Raw genomic sequence first — 26,491 nt, forward strand, 5'->3', positions numbered from 1 at the left:
GAGGGGGTTGGGGGAAGGGAGGGCTTTCCCCACGGGGTGCTGTGTGTTTCCGGGGCTGCCACATCACTTTGCTGTTTACGAAGGTTGTCTGAGTGCAGCCCTGGCATTTGAACATCTGACGCCCCGGGGCTGAGGCAGCCCCTCTTTCAGACGACACAGCAGAGGCTCCAGCGGGGGCCACTGGGACTGGTCTGTCAGAGGCTCCTTAGACAAGTCGTGCCCCAATTTTAATGGGTACACACACGGTGGGATTAATGCCCATCTCCCTCAAGGGACAGGGAGTTCCTGGAGGGCAGGGACCGTGTCTATTCATGCTGACCCCCCAGGCACGGCACATGACCCGTGGTGGGTGTCAGTAAGCGTCTGCTGAATGAAAGAAGCGTCTGCTGAATGAACGAAGGGCCCAGCCCAGGTCGGGGCACATCCCTAGGAAACACCTGTAGGAGCAAATGAGCACCAGCGACCTCCTCCAAAAAACAAGGCGGTGCAGCGAATGAGCTTTCGGTCCGGAGGCGCAGGACCACGCCCCGGCCCCCCGTCCGCCTCCCCACTGCCCTCCCCGCCCGTGCCGCACCTTGGATGGGGGTCTGGGCCTGGCTGCTGAAGTGGCTGGCGGTGCTGATGGAACCGCGGGGACTGGGCGCGCTGGGCGTCACGCGCATGCGCAGTCGTTCCAGGTCCCCGAAGCGATCGGGGAACGCCTTGGTCTGGTCCTCCAGCTTCTGCCGGTGCCCTGCAAAGCATTGGTTGGGGGGGGGGGGCGGGTGGAGGAAGCCCGTCAGCAGCTGGTTCCTGAGAATCTCAGGGGGACGGAAATGCCTCACTCTGCTTGGGGGGGGGGGGTGCGGTTCTCCCTGACACCTCTGCAGGGACAATCCTCAGCTTACTACCAACCTCTTTTCTGAGGCTCCCCAGAGACCTCGTGCACAGAGAACGGTCATTATGGGCTGCCCTGATGGCCCGCCTCACCCCTACCTGCTGGAGTAGGCATACGTGTTCTTCCACTTGAACCTCAACAGCCCACTGTGCAGCACAAGCGTAAACTGAAGCAGCAGCCGTGTGAAATGGCTCAGGTGGGCTCCCGTGGGCGTGAGGGAGAGAGCCCCCGGGGCGGGGGGGTGCTGCCACCCTTTACCTCCCCACCCCCCCTGCAAGAATCATTGGCCCTGGCCTGGGACAGCTGGCTGCTAGCCCTCAGCCATCCCGAGACCCCCCAGCACAGCCCTTGTCCTCGCCGGGCCCCAGACAGAAGGGCAAATTCACCGGGGCGTGTGGAGGAGGCATGGGGAGGGCCCGAACTCCCACCTCTGAATGGGAGCTGGGGACAGGGGACCGGGGCACCTGGCTTGGGGCATTACACGCGGAGAGACTGCTGGCATCTGCCACCACTTCTCTGCCACAGCCCACCCGGGGAAGGGCCCCAGCCTCGTCTCCTAGGCCCCGGAGGTGCGGGCAGGGCTGGGGTGGCCGTGCGCCTGCCTCTGTGCAGCTGGCTGAGGGCTCCCCGCATGGCTTCTTGAATGACATCAGGCTTGCGGGGACCACCCCTCCCCTGCCACACCACATTTTCAACTATTCATTTTCCATTTCATAAGCAACACATGAATCTCTACAAAAACAAACACACTGCAGAATTACAGATAAGGCTAATGACTCCTTCGACCCACCCTGAACCCCTCCCCAGAAATCTCCATGTGATCAGTTTGGGGGGTCTTTCTTTCCAGCCTCTTTTGGTTTCACATGCATGGAAAACACAGAGTAAGTTTCTCCCAAGAACCTCTGGAGTGGTCTCAGGCTGGTTTATCATTCTGTAACTCGCTCTTCCAGCCAGGTGGACCACCTGTCTCCTGACCTGGAAAATGGGGGCAGTAACCCAGCCCCACAGAAACAACAGTGCTCCTGCTGAACCTCGGGGGGCCTCCTTGGGGCTCGGTGCGGGCTCAGCAAGTACGAGGAGGGCTGATCACTATGACAGCAGATGTCCCTTTTTCCTGCTGGTCACAGCCCCTGGTGGCTGCCACTCGCTCAGCCAGTCCTCTAGGATGCTTAGGTCGTTTTGAAATTTTCTCCACTCTCCTTCACATGCAATGTCCCTGTCACGGCCCAGAAACATCCCTATTCACACCTCTTTGTGTCTGGGGATCTCTCCAGCGCACAGACACTGGCATGGGCTGATCAGTCAGACACTAGCCATGAGCCTAACACCCGAGGCTGGCCTATTCCACTCCAATCAACCCTGAGGGAGGAGGCCAGGCCAGGCAGGGAGGCTAGGTTCTCTTTTTTTACCAAGAGAATTGCAGCTCAGAGAGGCGAAGAGGCTTGTCTGCAGTCACACAGTGAGGAAGAGGGAACGATGTTTTGGATCTGGGACGCCTTGGAGAAGAAGCATGGGGAGGGGCTGAGGGAGAGGGAAGGCTTGCCTGAGTCCTCGGGTCTGCAGGGGCATGCCGAGTTTTCTAGATTGACAAGGAGAGAAGAAGAGGGAAGTAGGTAGGAAGTAAAACAGAACTCCTCACCATCCTTCCTGAGGCCTGGAAAATGGCATCCTGGGGGCCTGAAAAAGCATGAAATGACTGTTGACCTCCCTTGGGAATGAGGGGACAGAGTTGGAGGCCTCAGAACAGGTTTGACTTCTGATTTTCAAAATGGGGATGCAATGGATTCTGGCACCAGACGCCCAGGCTCCCTGCACACCCCTGCCTCGCACGGGCATCTGAGGGCTCTTGGGGAAGAACTTGGAGTCCTGGGAGCCACAGTGGGCTCGGCAAGTCACCAAGGAGCCGGGAACCCCCCTTCTCCTCCCAGGAGGCCCCAGGCCTGGAGCCCAAGGGACATTTGTCTGCCGCGGCCTCCCAGGACCTTTGGCAAGGGGGGAAATGTAGGCTGGGTAAGTTTAACTGGAGCCAGGGCTACGGGCTCTGAGGCCTCTGGGGGCCGGCAGGCCATGAATGAGGCACTCGGGGTGGGTGGGGAGTGAGGCGGACTGGAAGAGGGAGTCCTTTGCAGGAGGGGCAGTTGTCCCCCAGTCCAGCCGACGGGTGCCCTCGTGGGGGTGGACCCAGTGTTGCCAGACCCACCAGTTTGGCAGGGGAACAATAAACTTGCTTTTATGTGAAATCTCCCATGCTTTCTATGCTGGCAATTCACTCCAATACCGAGAAACAAAACAAAACAAAACAAAGAAAAGGAAAGAAACATCCCAAACCAACTCGTAGGATGTGTCCTGCTCACACTGCCAGTTTACAGCCTCCAAGTTCGAGATTTCAGCGTCTGGTTGGTTGTGTAACCTTAGCCCCTGAGGACTGCTTCATGGCTACCCCTCAGGAGGTGGTCTCGAGGGGGCTGCCGCAGGGCTCGGCCCTGATAAGCCTCGGAAGAAATGTTGTTGCCGTTGCTGCTGCGGCCACTGAAGAACCAGCAGGGTGGTGTGGACAAGCTGGAGGGCAAATGAATTCAGAACGATCTCAACAGGCAGGAAGTCGGCCGGATAGACGTGGAGACTGCAGACTGACCTGACAGCAGCTTGGGTGTGAAGATTCTGGGTGTCTTAGTCGACCACAAGCTTGAAGTGAGCCAACGGGGGCTGCACAAAAACTCGTGCGATACGTCCGGCCTCCTGATGATCGCCATTGTGGAACGAAGCCCCGTTTCTGAGTCACGCTGTGTACCTGGCATTTGCAGCTACTCTTGCGGCCCAGCGGAAGGAGGGCGGGGTTCACAGCCAGCCTGGGTTCGAGGTTGGGCCCAGCCACTTGTGCAGCTTGGTGGCCTCACTCAAGTCACACGCCCTTTCCCCCACCCCAAGCCGCAGTGTCCCCATGGTGGCCACACAAGGTCTATAAATGCCCTCCAGCTACATGGGTTACTTCTATACCCCAGCTCCTGCCAAGGGAGGGTGAGATTATCACCCCCACGTCAGAGATCAGGACACTGAGGCCACGACGGTAAGTGTGGGACAGAAAACAGGGACAGCAGAGCCAGCACTGGCATGCAGACCCCTGAGACCAAGTCCCTTGACGCTTTCCTTTTTGCTCCCACTGTACAGATGGGGCTACTGAGGCTTCCAGAGGAGATCTCTGCTATGTGGTCGGTTTGGGCTATAAGTCAGGTAATCTGGCCCCGAAGCATATACCCCACCACGCGCTGTGCTGCCGTCACAAAGGGCCCACCCCCTGGAGTGTGGGAGTTCTCACAGTGCTTTGGGAATTGCTTCCTTGTTGCTGGGGAACAAGGGAGGGGCAGGGGGAAGCTGAGGTGGCTCCGCGTGGCCCGGGCGCCGGAGAGTCTCAGAGCCACAGGGCCCCGGCCTTCACACTTGGAGCAGAACGGAACTTCCTGTGCCCGAGGAAAGATGGGCCCACAGAATAGACCTCTTTCATTTGGCCACCCACAGTGGGAGCCGGTGGTGGTGGTGGGGGGGGGGGTTGGCCTCGCTCACTCGGTCATCTGGGTCTCAGCCCTTTCACACCGTGCCTCAGTTTCCCCTCTGCACAGCTCGCTCACTGGGGCCCCTCTAAGCTTTGAGAGTCCCTGGCTTAAGATGACCACTACCGGTGGGAGCCACCGGCCATACTCGGGCCTCCAGAAGAAAAGGAGGCAGGGTTGCTTGCTCCATGGGCCACCCACCCCCCACGCCCCCACCCCACCTCTCTCCTCTTGCTGCTGCTGTTCTTAGAGTTTCTCAAGTATGCCCTGCCTCTCACACTTCAGAGCCACAGCTCGGGCACAGCCCCCGCCAGGAATGCTTTCCTGTCCTTTGGGGCTCACCCCAAGAGCCCCTCCCTGGCAGGAAGACCCCCCTGTCCCAGCACCGAGCCTCTGCAGCACCCCGTAGGCTGACAGAAGCAGCAGCTAGCGGTGCCGGAAATAAAAACAGCAGCCCCTGCTTGCTGAACGCTGCCTCCACTCCGGCGTCTAAGGTGTTGACATGCGTTGCCTTGTTTCACCCCGCATCTCCTCACTGTCCCTACTTCACAGGTGAGAAAACTGAGGCTCGGTGAGGGTCAGTGACATGTCTGAGGTCACACAGATGGCTTGAGGCCACCTTCTCTCCCTGGAGTCCATCCTGAAAGCAAGGAGCCTGGGTTTTGACAATCACGGGCTCCAGATAACGGGTGTTAGGGCCGAGCCCAGGCCCAGGGCCCAGGGCAACTCTCTGCGGGCCCAGGAGGACGGGCCTGGGAAGAAGAGGAGAGGGTCTCAGTGGACTCCACCAGGAGCCCCGCCCTGCTCTGCAGCTCAGTGCTGAGCGTCCAGCTCTCTAACCACGCTTTGCTCTGACCCGCCAAGTCTCTCTCCTCCTCTGGGCCTTAACCGCCGCAACGGTCAAGTGGTTTTCATACTACCTAACCCCCAAGGTGAGGATAAGCTGCAGGACAGACCCTAAGTGTTTAAAAGTAAAACACTTTGCAGGGAGGATGGGGGCCACCTGGGTAGGGCTCCACCTTGGCCCACCACACCTGTCAGCCTCCAGTAGCTGAGCTCAAGTCACTGCCGGTCCCTGCAGCATGCCTCGATTAGTGCTGTGACCCTCATCTATAGGAGAGCAAGGTCCCAGTGGCCCAGGCCTGTATGAGGCAGTTCTCACCCACTGGGGATCTTGGGCAGGTCACCTTCTCCCTCTGGGCCTCGGCTGTCTCATCTGTAAAATGGAGATCACATTGGAACTCCGAAGGGTGTGGACAGGCTGCAGGAATTAAACAGGTGGTCCGGCCTAGGCCCTCAAGGAAGGCGTTCTGGGCGCCATAGTTCTTCCTTAACGTGTCTATACGGTAAGCATGCCCAGCCTCGCAGGTGTAGAGAAGGGCCAGAAGCGGGGGAAAGGAATACTGCGGCCCAGCCACGCTGAGTGATTCACCCAGGGTCACACGGTGCTGGAGGAAGAGAACGATGGCTGGATTCTGGGCTGGGGGCTCCCTTCCCACCAGTCCCTAGGCATCCTTCATCACCACCAGCTGGGCCGGCACGGGGTCCCTGCACCTGCCAAGTACCTGGTGCTTCTTGGGGACCGTCAGGGCCATCCCCCTGCCTTCGTGCTGCCCCAACACAAGTCCCCGTGATGAGAGTGGCAACCACTTTTGCAGGCACCTACGAGGGGCCAAGCACCGTGCTAGGTGAGCCATGCATATCGTTTACAAGGGCCATAACCCTCTGAGGGGCTGCTACCATCACCCCCATTTTACAGGTGGGAAAGTGGAGGTGCGAGGTCAAGGTCAAACCTGGACCGGTCAGCACGTTGCACGAAGCTTGGCGGCTGAGGTCTCGGCTTCCCAAGCGCTCCGAGAGAGGAGAGCTGGGGTGACTGGCGGTGAGGTCTGACTGGCAAGCGACCAGCTCGGCGCTCGGCCTCAGCTGGGTGGGAGAGGGACGGGGAGGCAGGGGACAGGGGACAGGGAGAAGCAGAGCCGGGCACAGGAAGAGCGGCGGCTGCCGGGAACAATGTGGGCCCCAATTACGGGGCCCTTCACCCATCCGAAGCCACTCAGCTGCCTCCTCGGCTGCCTGGCCCGGCTCTGGTGCGGTCACAGCCCAGACACAGCAGCCACTGTCCGCCCAGCTGCGGGGTGGGGCCCCCGGGCCCCAGGCCCGCTCTGTGGCCTGTCAGGAGATTTACACCCGACTCTTAACAACCGCGGGGAATCGCAGGCGGGTGCTGGGCCCCGGGTGGTCTGCCTTGAATCGGCCCCCTGTGAGCAGATGAAAGCCGGTCGGTGGCTGGGCTGGGAAACCGGCTGGCGGGGGGCCAGCGGGCAGGGAGGCAAGCGGCTCCCTCCCAGGGCCGCAACTGGGGCTTCCAGCGGCCTGGGGTTGATTAGGGGAGCCCGGGAGGTCTGAGGTTAACCCCTTCCCTCCTGCTGGGTGCACTCCCCTGGGGACCTAGGGGGCCCTGGGAGTACGGGCCTCTCCTCAGAGGAGTTGCCTCTCCTCAGCCCAGGCCTCCCTCTACCTCCCCACACCTGGAGCGGAGACCGAAATTGTGGCAACTCTAGGACCCTGGAAGGCCCCGCTATGGGCTTAGGGTCACGCTTCCTCCCCGTCCCCGTGCCGTCCGGAGCCTGTTTGCTTACTTCCTTCGGGCCTCTCTGGTCAAATGTCACCTCCTCAAGAGGCTTCCCTGGTATCCCATCCCTGTGCGCTCTACCCCTCCCCCCAGCTTTGTTTTTCCCCATAAGACTTCTCACAACCTGAGATTAAGTCGACTAATCATTTAGGTACTTCATTTATTCAACACATATTTACTGAGCACCTACTAAGCGCTCATGTCTGTATTCCAGGGTCTATGCCCGCACGTGGCAAAGCAGAGGAAAGAACTTCTGCCCCATGGAGCGTATGTAATAGTGAGCGGAGATGGGAAATAAATGACATAAATGAGTGAACTCTATTGCATCTTGGAAGGTGATCAGGGTTCTAGGTAAAAATCAAAGCTGGTAAGGGGTGGGTGCGTGTGTGTGATTTGAAACAGCATGACGGTGGTGGGGGTCTCACTGGGAAGTTTGAGTAAAGCCTTCATTCAGGGTGGGAAAGTACAAGCCACGCATCTGGGGGTGTCTGTTTCAGAGAGAGAGAACAGCAGTGCAAAGGCCCTGAGGCAGGGATGCGGCCGCCCAGTTTGAAGACCAGCCAGGAGGCCAGGGTGGCCAGAGTGGGGTGAGCAAGGAGGATGTCAGAGAGGAAGTCAGGGGGTAACGAGCACAGATCACGTGGGGTGCTGTGGCCACAGGGACAATAGAACTATTTATACCATCTTTCCCCACCTCTAATGTAGAAGACCCAAGTGGGACGGAGCCTGTCTATTGGGCTCACTGTGGCATTCCCAGTTTCTAGAACAGCGCCAGACACATGAAAGGTGCCCAGGAAAATACCTGTTGAAATCATGCCACATACATTTTTGGGAAGAAAGGGCCCACAGGCAAGATGCTCGAACTGTCCCCCTTTGCCTCCGGCCGGATTAAAAACTTGGGTCCTACCCTTTCAGGTGCCAGCACCTGCTAAACCCGGAAGATGGGGTGAGTGGTTCCATGCCAGAATCGCCAGGCACCGGACTGCCTCCTGCCTGAATCCTGGACCCTGCTCAGCCACCTGCTTTTTAACCAGCCCCCGGTGACTATGAGGGACACCGGCATTGAGAACCTCAGAAACCAAGGCCACACAGGCAGGAAGCCACCAAGCTAGCCTTCAAACCCAGCCAGCCACCTGGCTGCGTATCGGGCATGCTCTGCAGGGCACCAGAGGGGAACGACCCAGCCACAGAACCCACAGCTGGGCCTCAGGGATCTGCAGACTCCCACTCCTTGGCTCCCAGGACCAGCCCCTACTCCCACCCCCACCCCACACAAGGCTCAGCCCTCACATGGGGCTGGGAGTCACAAAGCAGGAGAAAAGCCCAGAAAGGAAATCCTGTGATAATCCGTGAGGGTTTGGGTACTTCCTGCGGGCTGTGCAGCTGCAAGCTCCTTTCACGCTCAGGACAACTCCCCAGAGCAGACGCTACTATCCTCCCCATTTTACAGATGAGGCACAGTGAGGCAGGAAGGCCCTTCCAAGTGGCCCTCACTTCCCTGAGCCCCAGACTGGAGCCCATGGGGTGCACTGAAACTAACTCACCCTTGGGCAAGTGGCTCTGCCTCCTGGCCTGTCTCCTCCCGGGTGGTTGCAGACCTGTTAATGGGGACCTGGCACACGAGGAGTGCTTGGTGACCAGCAGCACTGATCCGGTCTCTCACCTCTTACAGGTGGGGAAACGGAGGCCCGGAAAGGAGGAGGATTTGTCCAAGGTCACAGACAAGGCCAGGGTGGGGTTGGCAGCCAGGGTGCGGGTGAGACCTGACCTGAAGGCCTGGGTGGGCGGGGGCACAGGCAAGCGGGCCCTCAGGACGGGAGACCTGGAGAACTGCCTCCTCCCACAGCTGCTCTTTTCTATAAATAAGCTTCTGCTAAGATTTTGTTTGAACAAGTCTCTTTAATGAGACTTAAAGGCCTAGAGAGGGGTGCCATTTGCCTCGGGTCACACAGCCAGCCTGGCCTCGGACTCCGGCCCAACTCCCGGGCTGGCTTCTCTTTCCTTCCTCTTGCTGTCTCCCCTCCCTCCGGCCTCGGCTGCCTTGTCCTGTGCAGTCCCCTGCCGCCCCCCGCCTCCCACCGCCTTCCCCTATCAGCTCACCCCCAGAAGGGCTGTCTCAGGTCTGGGGACCCCAGGAGAGAAGAGCTGGCAGGGGATTTGAACTGGGGGCTCCCAAAGGCAGGGCCACACCCCTGCCCTTATCCAGGGCCCTCAAGGCGGGGTGGAGGGGGTGGGGTGGGCAGCTCTGGGCTGAGAACGGCTGGACATGGGGGGTTTTGAGGGATCCCAGGCATTGCTGGGCCCCTGGGAACCTTCCTAGCAAGCTCCAAGACCCCCTGCCACACGCCTCTGTGGACTGGGTGCTCACTGCTTTGTGGAGTGGCTCCTAAGTGCTGCATCATCGCAGCGAAGCCGACTGTGGCTCCCGTCCGTCCTGATTCTGCCCCTGGAGACGGAGTGGTGTGCCACCTGTTTGATACCTTTAGGGCCATGGCTTGGGCTGCCCCCCTGCTGCTGACCAAGAGTCACCACCCACAGATGGTGCTCGTGGTGGAAATGCACGGTGGTGGCCAGGTGCTGGGGATAACCGAACACCATGGCTCCAGTGACTCACCAGGACCCTCCCCCTGCCACAGCCAGATGCTATCCACATGCCATCACTGGTCTCTAGGCCTGTGGTGTGGGTGGTAGCACCCCACTTCCTGGAGGCGGGGGGGCTGAGGCTGAAAGAGGCCAGCAGTTTCCCCAACATCCCCGACCAGGCAGGCTGTCTTCCGCATCCTGGTGGCTTATGGCTCACAAGGGTTTCCCAGACATCACCACCTCGAGACTCTTGGGGTCACTGACTCAGTTCACAGGTGACAAGACTGAGGCCCAAAAGACAACACGACTTGTCCAGGGCCATGAATCCCAAGGCCAGGGGCATGGACCCATCCACATCCAGTCCTGGCAAGAATCTGGCCAGAGCAGATGCCTGTCTTTGGGTCTGAAGACCATATGAGGGAGCTAAGGGAGGCTGGAGGAGGGGGCCCTGAGGGCCTTCAGGGAGAGTCATCCGGGGACACCAAGCCCAGCTTTAAGCCTTCCCCAAGTGGCCAGACACCGGAGTGGGCCCCGGAATTGGACAGATGGGGAGCTAGGTCAGTCTGATTCCCCAGGAGGAGGGGCCAGCCCTGGGTGGCCCTCATTGACGACACCCTGGCAGAGCCCCATCTGTTCTGAGCCTCCTGGGCTCCAGTCCCCATTCTGTCTTCCTGCCCCAAGTCCACCCAGCTTGGAATGGAAATCGACAACGACTGTCTCTGGGAAGACAGGGCCCCTCCCAGCACCAAAGGCCATGGGAGGCCCTGGCAGGTTCTCAACATCCCCTGGCCTGGACTCTCTCCCCACTGGAACTGGGGTGACCCTTTGGCTCTGCTGTCGTAAGGATCCCATGGGACAATAAATGTGAGAGGGTTTTCTAAACTCTAAAGGACCACGAGTAGGAAGGGAAAGGCAGGGCAGCTCCCGATACCCCACACTGAGCATGTTACAAGTTGGGGGGTGGGGTGGTCCAGAAGGAGCACTCTGGTCAGGGCTCAGAAAGCAGCCAGTCCAGAAATGGCCAGCTGGCCAGCTGGTTCTCTGTTTCTTTCATTCATTCATTCATTCATTCACTCATTTAGTGAATACAGACCTCTGGCCCATTCTGTGGCAGCTGCCCCTCAAGTGCCCATAACATAAACCTACAAACAGCATTATCCTTCAGCAGGCAGAAGCAATTAAACACAAACTCTCTTTGATGCTAAAAGGCACACATCAGGACTCCCTGCGCATAGTAGGTGCTCAGTAAATATCTGCAGAATCAAGTTCGCATTCTTGAGTGTGGGTTTTGGGGTCAGAGTGCCCAGGCTGCGTGTGACTTAAGTCACATACTGAGATCCAAAGAAAGTTTCCAAGGAGGGGATGTGGCCTCACAGCCAGACCAACTCCTGTTTTTGATGGCTCCCTCCCTCAGCCACTGGCAGAGGAAGCTGGGACGGAGTAGAGCAAACCTGGCCCGACCTCCCCCCACCCCCAACACTCACAAATACCCTATTGGAAGACTTTTCCATCTAGTTCCTTTCCCTAACAGATGCCAATCACAAATCCATACTCCCTCAGCTGGCTCTCAGTGGGCAGTCCTGGGGGGGGGGCGGTCAAGCTGATTCTGCCATTACCCCTTCCTATGGTCCTTGCTGGCCTCCAGCAGTCCAGGGATAAGCACTGGGTTTGGGTTTATTGGCAGGCACCCGGAGTGTGCAGGGATGTAGAGCCCAGGAGTGCAGCCCCCTGATGAGAGCGTTTCAGGGGACCACTGCCATCTGTCTGACCTCGGCTGCTGCCCTTCCCCCTGCTGGACCCTCCTCCCCACTGCCCAGAGGGCTCAGTGGCTCGGGCACTTACGTCTGGGTTCCCGGGGTCCATCCACGGTCACCTTGATGGCTCGGTGGTAGGTGGCCACTTGGGTGGGGTTGGTGAACACGGTGATGGTCAGTGTGAAACTCTTCCCTGGGGGGGGGAGTGGAGAATAAAGGCAGGAGGTTGGCACCTGGAGCTGTTAGCAACACCCCGTCTCCCTCCCAGAAAGGGCAGATCTCTCTCCTTCGAACCTGGGCAGAAGATGGGGCTCTGGGTGAAGTTCCAGCTGCTGGCCTTGGCATTCAGGGCCCCAGGAGGTCTGGCACCAACTTTATCATCCTCCCCCTCCCCATGCTCTGGCCACCCTGCTAATTTTCTCCCTGCTTCCTGGCTTTTGTGCTGTTCCTTCTGTCCAGCGACCCTTGCGATTTGGGGCTGGGGAGCACCCCACGTATAACTACAAAAATATGTATAAGAACGCATATATTTTTTCCTAAAGGTAATGAGTGATCTTTATAGAAAATTTGGGGAACACAGAAAAATCGTCCACGGTTCAACTAGCCAGGAACAAACACTATTAACATTTGGGTGTTTTCTCCTCTAATCCTTTTTTGTGTGGGTTATGTGTATTTACAGAGTTGCAATGATACCAAAATACATATTTTCATACCCTGGTTTTGTTTTCTTTCATTTAACCTCACATCATAAGCACTTTCTCATGTCGTTAAAAATTCTTCATAAACTTCATTTTTAATGCCTGCAAAATATTTCAACTCACAGAAGCCTCATCTTTTATTTATCTGTCTTACTCTCTGACGCCCCTGCTGACTTCTCACTGGTGTGTGCAGCTGGGGCTGAAAACGGGCTGATTTGGGAGCCGCCGACATTTCATTTGTACATGCAACTGTTATTTCCAGAACTCCGTTCTATTTTTAGACAGACACTTGGCTCCAAAGTCTCCATTCAAAATTCCTAAGAGAGGAAAAACTTTTAAAATGATAAATTTTTTTTTTAACCAGTTAGAATAAAATGAAAACGACCTTTCGTTTATAAAAATCTTTGTCTCCATCTCTGCTTATTTCCTCAGAAAAGATTCCAAGAAGTGGTGAGTGATTTCATCGCAGTCAGAGGGTTGGGACGTATTCAGGGGCATTGATCTCTCTGGCGAGATGGTGCTCCAGAGAGTCATCGTGACCGTGACAGCTGTCAGCGCGGTGCCATCGGCAGCATGGCCGCCTGTCAAGGTGGAAGGAGGATCTTACTGCCCCTGACTCCGTTTGCCTCTTGGCCATGCCCAGTGAGACTGACAGTCTTGACACGTTCATCCTCTGTCCTAACCCAACGCCAACTATCGCCTCGATGTTCCTTTATGCTTTCCTATTGGCATTTCGGCGCCTTTTGGAGATGGCTCTGCAGTAGCCTCTGAGCGCTTTCCCCGCCCTTTGTGTGGCCATCAGTTTCTCAGCTCAGTGGCCTTTCTGTCTTGCGTTTTGCTTTTTGCTTTCTGACCCCGAGCTGGTTTGCATTTCCAGTGCTTCCTCTCGCTGGTGCTTTCTCCTACTGTCCTATGTTGAGGCGGGTTTCCCCGTGTGACAAGCGAATCAAGGCTTCCCCTCGATAAACAGCCTTCTTCTCTACCTTCTACCTCTTAATTCTTTGGCTCTTCTGGGGGTATAAGTGGTGGGTGGGGTATGAGGTCAAGATTCTCCTCAAAGGGCAACCCAATTCTCCTCTCACCTTCGCTGAAGTAGGCCTCTCCTCTCCTGCCCTCTTCTCTAGTAGCATCAAAGCCCCCACACGGTCTGAGACTGGGGAGGGTGCGAGGGGAGCCTCGCTGATCCCCTAATGCCGGCCTCCTCCTTCTCTGCCCCTGAGCATCGCTATCTCTGCACCCCAGTTGCAGACCCAGGGGCTCCCTAAGGGCAGGGGCCTGTGGGCCGTGGGCGGGCACCGAGGGAGGCAGCCTGAGTGGACCCCTCTGCAGCCCCTGTACTCCCGGCAACTCTCCAAGGCAGGCAGGCAGGCAGGCAGCCAGCCAGTCTTGATGTCCCCGCTTCACAGGTGGGAGAGGAGCTCTCAGGGCAGGGAATGCTGCTTAGCAGTTCTCTCTGCGTGGTTGGGTCCAGTGATCCATGAAAACTCTAGCCCCCGAAACAGGAGATCCGGAGCGGAAGGAAATCAGGCTTCCAGGGCCCCGGCACGGAACCCTCGGGCTTCTGAGACACCAGGGGGTGGGTTACACTGAGGTGCGGCTCAAACTGGGGAAGAGTGGGGCCTCTCTGGAAGAATTTTCCTGAGCCAGTCCACTGGAGGCAGGGACAGAAATGCAAACAGCACCTGCTTCTGGACTCCAGGGTCCGCAGAAACCTAACCCCTCACGCTCAGACCACAGGGGCACTTTCCACGGTTTCTGGAGACCGGAAGTGCAGAAGGTCTAGGGAAATGCCAGGCCGCAGGCTCCCTGCCTACCCCCTCCTGGGACCTGCCTTCCCTCACTCTTTGGTCACTTTTCTCCTGGACTCCTCCCCCTCCCCAACCAGCTGGGCACTTTCTGGGGGGGGGGCCCCCAGGCCTCTGCCACTTCCAATGCCTCCTTGAACTGCCGGGTGCCGGGCTGGATGGACCCCAATTATTGAAGTGCTCCTGCAACTCTGTCTGGACTCCACTGAAAAGTCACTTCCTCAGTGAGGCCCTCTCTGGTCACTTTATCAAAAGCAGGCATCTTAAACCTGGCCTCCGAGGCTGCTTCTCAGAATTAAGTGGGCCCGTGAGCAGGGACAGGAAAACAAAAATGACAACTGTATTGTCCCTAACCTCTGGCTGCAATTTAGCATCTCCCTCAAGTATGACCATCGGCAGCAAACCACAGAGGTATTACAGAAGTTCCTGTGACCTTGTCACCAACAGACGTCACAGGTATTTACATATCACATTACTGACGTTGCAAATTTCTCTAAATATCTTTTGTGCTCGTCACGACCTCAGAACCGTGGTCGTCATCAGACCCATTGCCACATCTTACCATTTAATACTCTAATAAAGCAGCACATTTATCCCAATTTTAAAAGACATTTTGCTAACTATGTTTTATTGTCATTGGTTTCCATTGTAATCCTTTGTGTTTTATTTGATTTGGTAAAACACATTATTCTGAAACTGTCAGGCGGGCCATAGGGTAAAAAAAAAAAAAAAAAGGAAAAAAAAAAGGTTAAAGACCTCAATCGGAAGCATCAGAGACCCTCTCGCTCCCACCCTACCTTGGGAGGGAGCTGCTTGTCCCTTGTTCACTGCTGCGTCCCCAGCCCCAAGGACAGCATCTGGCACAATAGGAGATGCTCAGTAGATGTTAGTTAAATAAATTAAGGTAGAGACGACCGTTCCCATTTTGCAGATGAGAAAACTGAGGCTCACAGAGGGGCAACGAGTCATCCACGTCACACAGTATTTGGGCAGGGCCCAAAAGGTTAGAATGTGCTGGGGCCTGTGCCCCTACCGCATACTAAGGACTCGCTCCTGGGGAGTGAGAAGCCCCCACTCTCACCAGGCAGCAAACCGTAAGCCACCCCTGAGGTCATCGGCCCTCCTCAACAGTTTCCCCCCCCTTTCCAGGCTTGGCACCATCGTCCCAGGTACCCAAAGAGAGGAGGGAGGGAGGAGTAGCTGCCCCTTGGGGCCCTGAGTGACCCCAGACATTCCCGTAGGACCCGGGGTGGGGGGGTAGAGGGGGGCCCTGGACCAATCAGCACAAACAGCCAGGTCCGGGAGTGTGGCTTTAGGCAAGTCCCTGTCCCTCTTAGATGGTTCTTGGGTCATAACCCTTACCACACGGGGATTCATGGACAGCAGGAGGGGACAAGTCTCAGGGGACCTCGGGGTTTTCTCAGTGTTGGCCAAAAGGCCCTCTGTCTCCTCCCCCAGCGGCAGCCGGTAAGCCACACCCTCATCTCTCAACCCAAACCTCTCTCCACAAGCTCTGGCTGCTATTTAACCTGCCAGTGATAGTTTAGGAGCTCATGCTTTCTTCATTTTCACCTAGGCCGGTGGCTGCCTCCTAGAGGACATTTAGGGAATTTGTGGCATCTGGTCCTCCAGAGGTGGGATGTGGGGGGCGGAGGACGCAGATGTCCAGCACTGCCCAGGGCACGGAGGCAGTCATTCTTCCTGTGTGTGGAGAACTTGTTACAAAGAGTCTCTGAGCCACGAGCCTAACTCCATTTGACATAAAGCGAAGGTTTTTTTCCACGCTTTTAATATCTACTGAATTGTCCAGGATGGGAGACGGGCTTTTTGTTTTTTGGTTTTTTTTTTTTAACCCTGCCAAGAATTGCTCACAACTTCAGAAAACTATGTCATCGACAGTGATGCTGCGTTCAGACCTCGAGTCCCGTGCGCCCGGGCTGGCGGCGTGCCCTAGCGGGCACGGGGTGTTGTGCCAGGCACACAAGCGCCCACTCAACCCACAGTGTAGTCTTGCCCAACATTTACGTGTTCAAATGGATATTTTATCATAAATCACTTTCCCCTTTCTTCCCCGTTATAGTTATGGAATTGTATAGGTTTTGAAACCGCGCGTAAGTAGGTAAGTTACGTCGTCTACGCGTTTCACTGTGGGCTGGTGAAGGGGGCGGAACAGAACATTCGTTGTAAGAAGGGCACTGTGTCTGGTGGGGTGGGAACCTCGGCCCTACTGGCTGCAGGAGACACCGATGGCTTGGTTTCTTTCCCTCCCTTTTCTTGGGCCCCACGTTCAGGCTTATCACGAGGGCTCTGTGGCGGTGGTGGTGGGTATGTGTCCTTCATGGAAAGCTATTTTCCTAGAATTAAGACAGAATCAAGGAAACAGGCAGAAGTTTCCATCTGGCTTCTCGGTCTTGGCAGAAGTCAGAGGGCCAGGGAAAGGCTCGGGGTCCCGAACTCCAACCTGTCCCAGCTCCCAGAGTGACCCACTGTCTGTGTGAATCGCTGATGTGTCCTCTCAGTGGGAATTTCCCATTGGGCAACATGGGCACAGCAGATACGCTGCTCCGTGCCACCGGACCCCGGCGCCCTCCTTCCCCACTGCCAGCCGCCTCCACTTCTCCCACTCGACGATTCACACCTTCTGGGTTTCCCCCACCCCCGGCCAAACCACACCACAATCACAGAATCAGTGACTATACCACTCAAAGCGACTTCAAAGATCTCCAGTGGCAGGCATCTGAAGTAACAAAATCTGTAACATGTATCCCACTCTCGATGTGTGCCAAGTTGATACGCTTGTGCCAATTTCCTTAATCCTCACAAAGTCTCAATAGGGAGGGATCATCGTTGTCCCCGTTATATAGACGGGGAAACCGAGGCACAGAGAGGTGTGGAGCCACGCGCCCCATGTCATCCAGCAGAGCTGGGACTGAAATCCAGGGGGCTGGTTGTTGAGCCCAGGCCGTTCAACACCATGAGCCTCTGAGGTCTGAAAGTCTCGTCAGGTTCCCCAGGTACTGGATCTCCCATTCAGGCCCCCTGCCTGTCCCCCGAGTCCCACGAGACTGACGGGAGAAGAGCGGTGAGAATGGCTTACAAACTCAGCCCCCTGCGTCTCCCAGACGCACAACTTCAGCCTCCAAGAGCAGGCGCCTGAACACTAAACAACGTTTGGGGAACCCGACTCTCTCCCCCAGGCCCTGCAGGGTAAGCGCAGGTCTGTGCGCACAAACGGCATAGAGAAATCATCTTCCGTGGCCGAGTGGCCAGTTGGCCGGCCATGCCCTCGGTAACTCTGGGAATCACAGGGTCCCCTCTTCCTCCCAGGACAGGGAGCAAGGTGGCACGTTCCTGACGCCTTGCTGGCTCCCGGGACCGACCTCTCCTTCTGCCGGCCTCACCAGGGGCCACAGCTTCGGTGGGCCTCCCTCGGCCTCCCCTACACATCCTCGCCCCACCTGGGCCTGCACACCTGGCCACCGCCCCCGAGTCAAGCTGCAACCCCTGGCGAGTGACTCTCCACTCAGGGCTGCGGCCGGGATTAAGTTGCAAAAGGCCTGAGAGATTGGGGATGACAAAAGGGGCTCGGAGACTAATTAGGAGCAGCAATGAAAGCTTAATTCATAAAAGCAAACATTTTCCATCCATCAACCTGCAACCAGTTAAGGGCAACGTTTGAAAGAAATCTGTGCATGGGGAAGGGAGCCAACAGGAACAGGAAATGTTTGAAAGAATGTAAACTATTTCAGTTTCATAAAAAGTAACAAGTAAACAGTTATTACATGCAAATAATGCCCTGGTTTTAATTAATGCTGAAAAGTCAAAATATGTTTGACATTTGTATGTATACATTGAACGGTTGGAGAGGAAAAAATGGTGCCCAGATGCCCGTTTCTGAGCAGGGCTGGCGGCTCAGAGGGAACTAAAACCTTGAGAAGGTCTTGTTTATTGGTGATGAAAAGTACAATTCTGCCTCAGCCTCTGTTGAGACTGGCGGCAGAGGAAACCTAGCTTACTTTCTTAGCGAAGCTGGAGGGGCAGGCTGGGTCTTGGGAAGGGCACTCCCCACTTTTCAGCAGGCTGGTCTTAAAGGGCCAGCGAGCCCTCAATCCACCATTTCGCTGGGGCAGGGTTTCTAGGACTTCTCCACCCACAAGTGATGATGGGTTTCGGGTCCCAGAAGCCTCCCACTCAACAGCCCCGGGCGGCAGCCACAGTTGCCGCGGCTGGTCCTGCCTTCCTCCTGCTGCCAGAGGTTGATCACATAGGCAGGGTGGGGGACCAGCCTTGATTCTGGGGTGGGGGATGGCGGCTTTCCAGCCGCGCTTTCCAGCATTCGGCATCCTGCACTGCATTCACCTCTGTCTAAACCACCCTAAGGCTCACGGGGCTGGGGAAACTGTGGCTTGGGGAGACCACAGCTGGGGAGAGGCAGCCTCAAAGCTCGAAGCTCTGGGAGATCCCACCCCTGAGGGGAGGGTGGCTGGGGTGCTCACCACCCCCACCCCCCGCCCCGCAGACCAGCCATTTGTCTAAGCCAGCTGCTAAACCCGCCTGCCACAAAAGAGCTACGAGGCTGTTAATCCACGATCTGCTCCCAGCATCTTTTATGAGACCAGAACACTCGAAAAAGGGGTGATGTGGATGGCTTTGAGAGTCAGTAAATCCCAGAAACTGGGAGAGGATTGTGTCTTTCTCTGGCAAAGGATCCTAACTTTCTTCACATCCTCAAAGGGGTCTGTAACACCCCCATGGGGTTCCAACCCACTGTTCTAGACCAAGTCGGGCCTGGAGACTTGTTTCTGGGGCTCCCACTGGGACCCCAAGGGATTGCTCTCAGCTGCCTTCCCCCCCACCTCTGCCATTGCCAATGTCAGGGTGCGCAGTCTCCCTTCGGCTCACCTCGCCCACTGCGGCCCACGAAGCGAAGGTCATTGAATCTGGCCACCTGGTTCTTCATGACTGCCGAGGCATTGCGCAGTTCAGCAGAGTAATTCTCGTCATTGCCTGCCATCACAGTCACCACCGTCCCATCAGGCACATCCCCCAGCGCCACCACCTGAGGGCACAGGGGCAGAGGGGCAGCTTAGAGAGGTACGGGACGCAAGGGAGAGGTGGGGAGGGGCCGGGCAGCTCCCCTAGGTCCCAGGCGCACTGCAGGATTTCTCAAAGGCAGAGCGGACAAGAGGCTTAAACACAATGGACACCTTCCCCCCCAGATAACAAAAGCAAGCAGCCCAAAGCTCTGCCTTCCACACCCAAATCCTAGATCGACTGGTTAAGCCGTGTCCTGAGAAATTATTCTTTCAATTAAATCCGAGCGAGAGCTGCGAATGAGCTCCATCCCTACAGCGTGGGGTGCAGTTCCCTCTTGCCTTCGGCTTGAGCAAAAGAGGAATCGACATACTCCTAGCAACAAAGTCCCTAAATAAAAATAATATCAACAACGGTAATGACGGGGCTCCTCCCCAAGCTCAATTAATGCAAGAGCCGTTTGGGGTCTGAAATTTGGTCCTGAAATGTGGGCCAGGCCCAGGTTATCGGCCTCTGCAGAGCCTGAATTCGTTATGCAGGGAAAATGCACAATGTAAAACAAACCGGTGTTTAGAGGGGGGTTGTACAGAAAACCCCTTTAAAATGAGACAGGGGTTTCTGGTAGCAGGAGGATGCACCTGCTGGGACCTGCAGGATGGGGCTGGAGATGCCTTCCCGCTTCGTCTCCCCCAGCCCTCACCCCAAGCAGCGGGGAGAGGCAGATGCCTTTTGAAAAGGAATCAGACTGCAAATACAGTCACAGCCATTTAAACGTGGCCACCGCGTGCAGGGACTGAGGGATCCAGATGGTAAAAATTTCAAGGAGAAAATGTTTGGGGTCTGATTAAAAAGGCCAGATTTCCTGTCAACATCCTGTCTTCTTTTAATTTCAAAGATTCCTTTTAAGCTCCAAGTGACAGTAAAACCTCCGATCTGGGGATTAAAGTCACACGGGCCTCCCCCTCCCCCTCCACCCCGGGAGATTTTCCCCACTGGCATTTTAAGATGTCACCCGGGAGACCTCCAAGAGCCACTCATCCTTTTTTTTTTTTTTTTTCAATTTGGAATCGTCTTAATGGGAGCAAGGGCGGCCTCAGCTGCCAGAAGCCGCGGTTTCCAGCCACCTCGGGCACCCACCACCCCCAGCGCTGGCCCTTCCTGCCCTGCCCTTTCTCACGGCAGCTGTGAGAGGTTTAGGGGAAAACCAAGGCGTTTTCGTTTCATCTCGCTGCCCCCTTAAAAAAATGAAAATGAAACAGTCGCCTACTCCCTAGCAAAGGGAAAAAAAAAGATCCTCTGGCTGGGGTCTGCCAGGGGTGGGAGCGCCCCCCTCCCCATTTCGGCCTGACATTCGGGATTCCCGCCCGCAACGGTTTAGGGTTCGGTGCCCCCTTCTCAGCCCTAGAGTCGCCCGGTGTAAAATTTCAGAAGCCAGAGGTTGAGGGTGTGAGCAGGAAGTGTTTCTGAAGCGGTGCAGGAGGAGGGGTGCTGGCGGTGAAGGGTAGGCCCTATCCACCCTCTGCACCCCACCTCCGGTGTCCTCCGGGGCTCTTCGTCCCCTTTGCCCGCAAGGCTGTGTCCGCGGGGGTCCGGACCGGAGAGGAGCGAGGCCCCATCCGCCCGTTTCCGCATCAACGTCTTTCCGCAGGGCTCCCCGAAGGTGGAAGGGGCAACCCTCCCAAGAGTCATCCGTGCCCGGTGCCTCTGAGAGGCAACGCCAAGGTCCCCAGGCGGAGCGCGCAGCGAGACCGAAAGCGCCCTGGGCCCCGGCTGCTGGGCTCTCGCCGCGGGGTGGCGGGCACGTCCCCTCCCTTCCCTTGCCTTCCCGGGGCCCTGGCTCCTGCAGCCGAGACGCCCGGATCCCCAGGACCAGGGGCCGCCCGCCCCGGGCCCGGCACTCACCTTGAACGCGACGGGCAGCGTCTTGTTGCAGCGCCAGTGCGAGGGCAGCACGGAGCAGAGGAAGTTGGGGCTGTCGGTGCGCACGAGCTCGCCCGCGTGGTCCGCCAGCACGTCCACCATCGAGCGCACCTCCGGCCGGGCGCGCCCGCCGGGCCCCACGGACGCCTGCGCGCTCAGCGCGCCGCTGTTCTCGCCCATCTTGCCGCCGCCGCCGCCGCCGCCGCCGCCGCCGCCGCCGCCGCCGCCGCAGGGGAAGGCCGTGGAGGGAGGTGTGAAGCGGCGGCTGGTGCTCGGGTCTACAGGAATACGCATAACAGCGGCCGTCAGGGCGCCGGGCGGGCGGCGGCGGCGCGGCTCCCCCGGGGGCGGCCGGCGCGGGCGCCTCCTCGGCCGCCGCTGCCGCGAGAAGCGGGAAAGCAGAAGCAGCCGGGCCGCGGCCTCAGGGCGCAGGGGGCGGCGCCCGGGGACGCCCCGCCGGGGCCCGCCCGCAGCGAGGCCTCGCTGCCCCGACGGCCGCGCGCAGCCTGCCCGCTAGCCCCGCATCCCGGGCTCCCGGCCCGCGTGCGGCCGCCCCTCGCGGCGGGACGTCTGCCTCGGCCCCGGCGGGGCCCGCGCGGGCTGTCGCCGCCGCCGCCCGCCCCCGCAGCCCGCTCGCGGCCGCCCCACCGACCGCGCGGCCGCAGCCCCAGGACAAATCCTCGAGAATCAAGTGGCGGCGCCGCGCGGGCCCGCGCGGGGTTACTATCCCGGGGCCCGCGGGGGCGGGGCCGGTCCGAACGACGCGTCGCTCAGCCAATCGGAGCCCCCATCGCCGGCACCTCGGCCGCGCTCGGGGGGAGGAACGGGGACCGCCGAAGGCCGCCCAGCGGGGAGGGGCGGAAGGCCCCGCCCCAGGGAGGACGCCCGGGTCGGGGGCCTGGCGCGTGAGCCCAGGGCTCCTCGAGAGTTCTGGGGCGCCGGGGCCAATGCTAAAAATTTGGTTAAAACGCCCGGGACTCTGCAGGGGGCTCCTCTGCCGTTGTCTGCAGGGCCGCGGCTCCCTGATGCGCGGGTCGCAGGTCCCCTTCTCGCGCCCTTTCCCCGCCGCCAGTGGCGGCACTTTCCCAGCTCCAGCTGCTTTCTGCCTGTGATGCCTGCACTCTCAGCTGGGGGACGCGGGGGCCTCCCAAGGCCGGTGACATCGAGCGGGGAGCTGCCCCAAAGAGGTTTCTCACCCTTCCCTGACCCCTTCCCGCAAATTATTTTGACCCATGAGCTTGCACCGCACACGAGATTCCGCGACCACCAGCGGCCTCTGCAGCTCCCAGCCTAGTGCGGCTTTGGGCCCGGCCTCTTTGGCCCCGTTGCCAACCGGGGACAGACGGAAGGGTGTCCCCTGCGGGCCCGTATGTGGCTTGGGGGTGACTAACCCCGTTCCCTTCCTCTCTGCCCTCAATGCAACTTTCAGCACCGTGCAGGCCCCTTGCCTCGTCGTTCTTCGTTGTGGCGGCCTTCGGCCTTCGCCACATTCTTTGAAAAATACGATGGGGGCTGAAAAACGCGAGTGTTTCCCCCTGATTTTTGCCCGGCGCATATAAACACTGTTCTGCTTGGTGCAAGAGGACGGAGTCACGGGCAGAAGAAAACTGCCGAGAACGCGGGAATGGCTGCCAAGCTAAGGGCGCCGGCTTCCAGAGGAGGCAATTTTCTTCCTCTCTGTGGATGCAAACTGGCCCCCGCGGGCCCATGGCCTCGTCTTCCCCGGCTGTGTGCTGGGGCCGCGCCGCAGGGACGCAGACCGCTCTGCCGAAGCACTGTCGCTTCAGTCCCGGCCGCGCGGCCCAGCGACTCCCAGGGCATCACAGCAGTCAATCCTGTCCTCCTCTCCCGCCTCCTAGGCCAAACGAGCGGGCCTAAGGAGAAGCTACAGCGGGGGGAGGAACTGGAAAGATCGAGCCCCCATTCATTCTGGATTATCGCCCCAGATTGCGCTCCCTGGAGTCTAGGGAGCGAACGAACGCGTGCGGAATCTCCCCGCCGTCTTGGAGATTGGGCTGAATATTCGTTGTTCCCGGGCTTGACAGGTGCAAAACGACGAATTCCAAGCTTCGGAAACCAAGAAGCATAGGATCCGAAGGTGGCCGCAGGATCGCGCCCCAGATCTGAACCCGGCCCAGTACGTGCCATTTCGTCCTCTCCAAACGAATTCAAGGCCCTCGTGTGCCCCAGGGGGGGGCAGGCCGTGGCCCAACCTCGACCACCTGGAGAGCCGGTCCCTGCCCCCGTCATAGCCTCACATCAGCCCCTCGGGCCATTTCGAAGGTGGGAACACCGAAGGACCCTTGCGGGATCCTTTTATGGAGCCTACATCTCGGAGTTACAGATCGCGAGGGCCAAGGCCCTTGCAGTCTCGGGAGCGCTAGCAGTAGCTGCGGAACCAGAAGCAAGCGAGGGACCGGGGCCGTGGCGCGTCCGACCCCTGGGAGCTTCCCGCCTGAAGGCCCACCACGTCGTGGCCAGGTACGGCCCAGGGCCAGCGAGGGCGGGCGACGCGTGTGGCCCTGGAGTGGCCGAGGGGGCCAGGACCCGCTGCGTCTCGGGTTTGTAAATTTGATTCGTCTAATGGTTTCGGTTTGCACCCGTGCCCTTGCTTGTCCCTCCGCCTGATTTCTCCCTCATCCTACGGCGGCGGGTTTACAAACGGATATCCGGAAAATGCGGTTCCTGTGGGTATCGGCACCGGGCACAGGATCCGGCGTGCTTCCAGCCCTCGGGAGGGTGCTCAGTGCGGATGGGGATGGGCGCGGAAACCAGGAGAAGCTTGGGTCTCCAGCCTGAGGTCGGCGGGGGGCCGCCGGGCCGGGAGCAGTTTCGGGAGCCACCGCTAGTTGGCGCCTGCACTCTGCCCGCCGCGGAGTTGCCCGGCCGGCCCTGCCCACAGATGTGCGCCAGCTGCAGTCCCGTGTCTAGAGGCTCGCCTCCTATGTACTGCCCTTTCTGGACAGACGTGCGGTACGATTCCTCACCATCTGTGCGACCAGGACAAACCAATGGCTTTGTGTCAGACGGAAGGCTCCCCTACCTGCCCCTGATGGGCACCCCTGGCACCCCAGGGTCCCTGTGCCCTCTGACACACAGAACATTCTCCCTGCCAGAAATGCACAGTTGCTTCCGGTCCCATTCCGGGGGGCCAATGGGTGAGGAGGACAGCTTCTTCCCAATTTCTGCCAATGGCCAGCCTACATCCTTTCCATCCCTGACTGACAGCCTCAGGGTCACTTCTCTCTCTCTTTCTCTCCTTTTGATGTTTTGAGAGGCAGTTGGACAGCTCCCACTCCCTTATGTGGGAAACGTGGATACCCTCTCCCTTCCCCATCTTGTATGGATAGACATCTCCTTTGCCTCTTCCAACGGGCCGCTGTACAAATCTGCTTTTTCTTAAATGGCTCTCACCTAAGAGCACCCTAAATTGTCCGCAGCAGGGCTAAGAAGCTGGGAGGTCTGGGCCTACCTTGGCCCAGAGCTGGGTGAATAGCTGGACCTAACCTGGGGTCCGCAGAACTCAGGATCTGGGGGTCACTCCTCCCACCAGCATCCTTTGCCCTGGGAGTGGGAGCCATGGGGTCAAAATAACCCTGTGTCAGGGCGCCCTCCTCGGGCAGCCTGAGGGTGTCTAGGAGTGCGCTCTAGGTGGGATGGTGGTAGTGAGGTGCTTGCTTGTGTCTCCCCACAGGCCAGAGAGCTCACAAGGGCAGGTCTGATTCCCTGAGAGTCCAGTGCCCGGGGAGGGGTGAAGATCCCCCCAAGCATGCCAGACGCTGGACATATGGGACATGGAGAGTCTTCTGAGCAGCTCACTGGTTGTGGACGGAGCCTGGCGGTTTGTCCAACTGCCTCAGTTTGTCTTCTCCCACCATCGACTGTGACCCAGGGAGAATTGCTTAAAGCCTGTCTGACTCTTGTCTATTTCTTCTGTGAACTGGGGGTAAATGAGCCGTCTCCTCACAGAGACATGTGAAAGGTGCTTAACACAGGCCTGGCACATAGGGGGTGCTCCATCCATGCGAGCTATCGCTGTTGTGAGAAATAAGGCCCGGTCACCCCTTGTCTGGGGCCTTTGGCAAGTCTCTTCCTCTTTGTGGGCCTCACACTTCCCATTTGTGAAACATCCAACTTTCATGTTCAAAGCTTGCCAGGTCTCAGAGCCTAGTCCATTGCCCTGTCCCCCTCGGTTTGCCTAGAGGCTGCCTGGGGCAGGTGAGGACCATCTGTGACCTGCCTCCAGGCAGAGGCCACTTGTGGGAGGGTTTTCCAGCAACCAGCACAGGGCGGCCTGAGCCTGGATCTTGACTCAAGACTCACCTTCTTTCCCCGAGGCTCTCAGACCGTCACTCTGGAAACCCATTGGTCCCCACCCCCGGCCCCCTACTGGCAGACAACAGAACTCTCTCCGCTAGGACCTGGGCCTAGCTGACGCTGTTAGCCTCCTCCCCCTCCCCAAGGACGCTTGTGCTCCCTTTATCCTGAGTCCCGGGGGAGCCAGTCCAGTTACTAGCAGAGGACTGTCTTCTAGAAGTTAATCATTTCTCACAGTCTGGCTTCCACACCCTCACTCTGGAGGCACCTATCGTGAAACCCTCCTGCCTGGTGGCCTGGAGCTTAAGGTGGGACATTTCTGTCCTTCACTGAGCCTCAGTTTCCTTTTCTGTGAATGGAGTGGTTGTAATCACTCCATTTCATAATCCAGAACACTCCCTCTAGAAAGGGGGGGGGGGCGTTGCGTTTCACCACATCTAAAATGTCATCAATTGTTCCATGTGAAAGAAAAAGGAAGAAAATCCTGCTAATTAAACCAAGACTTGCCTGCATCCCGATTTCAAATATGTGTGTTTATGCATATATATTATTACACACACACATATGTGACTTAGTGACAAAGGGTCATGAAAAACAACAATAATGCGGTCAAGAGATTATTGCTGATGGGGTTGGGAGCCCTTATCCCCAGACAATTTCCTCCTGGGCAGCCTCTCTGGAAGGCTCCTGAATGTGCAGAAGAAGGACCAGTGTGCTTCTCAAATTACAGGGTGCCTTTTTTTTTTTTTTTGGAAAGGGCCAACCTCTGAGGGAAGGGAGGGGGGAGCTGGAGAGAGCACTGTGGTTAGGACACCACTCCTGTCTCTGCCACTGACTGGCTGTGTGACTTTTGCACCTCACGGAGCCTTGGTCCCCTGGCGGGTAAAATGGAAAGAACAGCATGAGCGATGAGATGGCCCAGGTGTCCCGGTGTCCAGGCACTGCGTTTGTGCTTTAAGCACATCATTTCAGGGGCGCCTGGGGGGCTCAGTCAGTTGCGCATCTGACTTCGGCTCAGGTCATGATCTCACAGTTGGTGAATTTGAGCCCCGGAGCCCACTTGGGTCCTCTGTCTCCCTCTCTCTCCGCCCGTCCCCCACGTGCTCTCTCTGTCTCTCTCAAAAATAAACATTAAAAAAAAAAAAAAAGTACATCATTTCATTCCATTCCAGCAATTGTGTGCGGGAGCTGTTATGCCCATTTAAACCAAGGGTAATGGTGCTCCAGGTTTTCTGGGCTAGGGAGAACCAGAGTGGGGTTAAAATCCTGATCAGACTCAAAACTTGGGGCTCAGAGGCACTCCCTGATTATGCCCCCCTG

The 26,491-nt window shown here is 57.9% G+C and overlaps 1 protein-coding gene across 2 annotated transcripts in view; it reads right to left on the bottom strand.

Moving 5' to 3' along the window:
* Positions 1–26,491, bottom strand: part of RUNX3 (RUNX family transcription factor 3) — a 58,329-nt gene that overhangs the window by 5,432 nt on the left and 26,406 nt on the right. For both annotated transcript variants that reach the window (XM_042995302.1, XM_042995301.1), the window contains exons 3-6: positions 20,837–21,132; positions 18,803–18,959; positions 11,486–11,590; positions 575–733 (exon numbers count right to left, since the gene is read on the bottom strand). In XM_042995302.1, coding sequence (XP_042851236.1) covers positions 575–733; positions 11,486–11,590; positions 18,803–18,959; positions 20,837–21,132 — 717 coding nt within the window. The remainder of the gene's footprint in view (positions 1–574; positions 734–11,485; positions 11,591–18,802; positions 18,960–20,836; positions 21,133–26,491) is intronic.

Source organism: Panthera tigris, chromosome C1 (genome assembly GCF_018350195.1).
Source record: "Panthera tigris isolate Pti1 chromosome C1, P.tigris_Pti1_mat1.1, whole genome shotgun sequence".
Classification (NCBI taxonomy): Eukaryota; Metazoa; Chordata; class Mammalia; order Carnivora; family Felidae; genus Panthera; species Panthera tigris.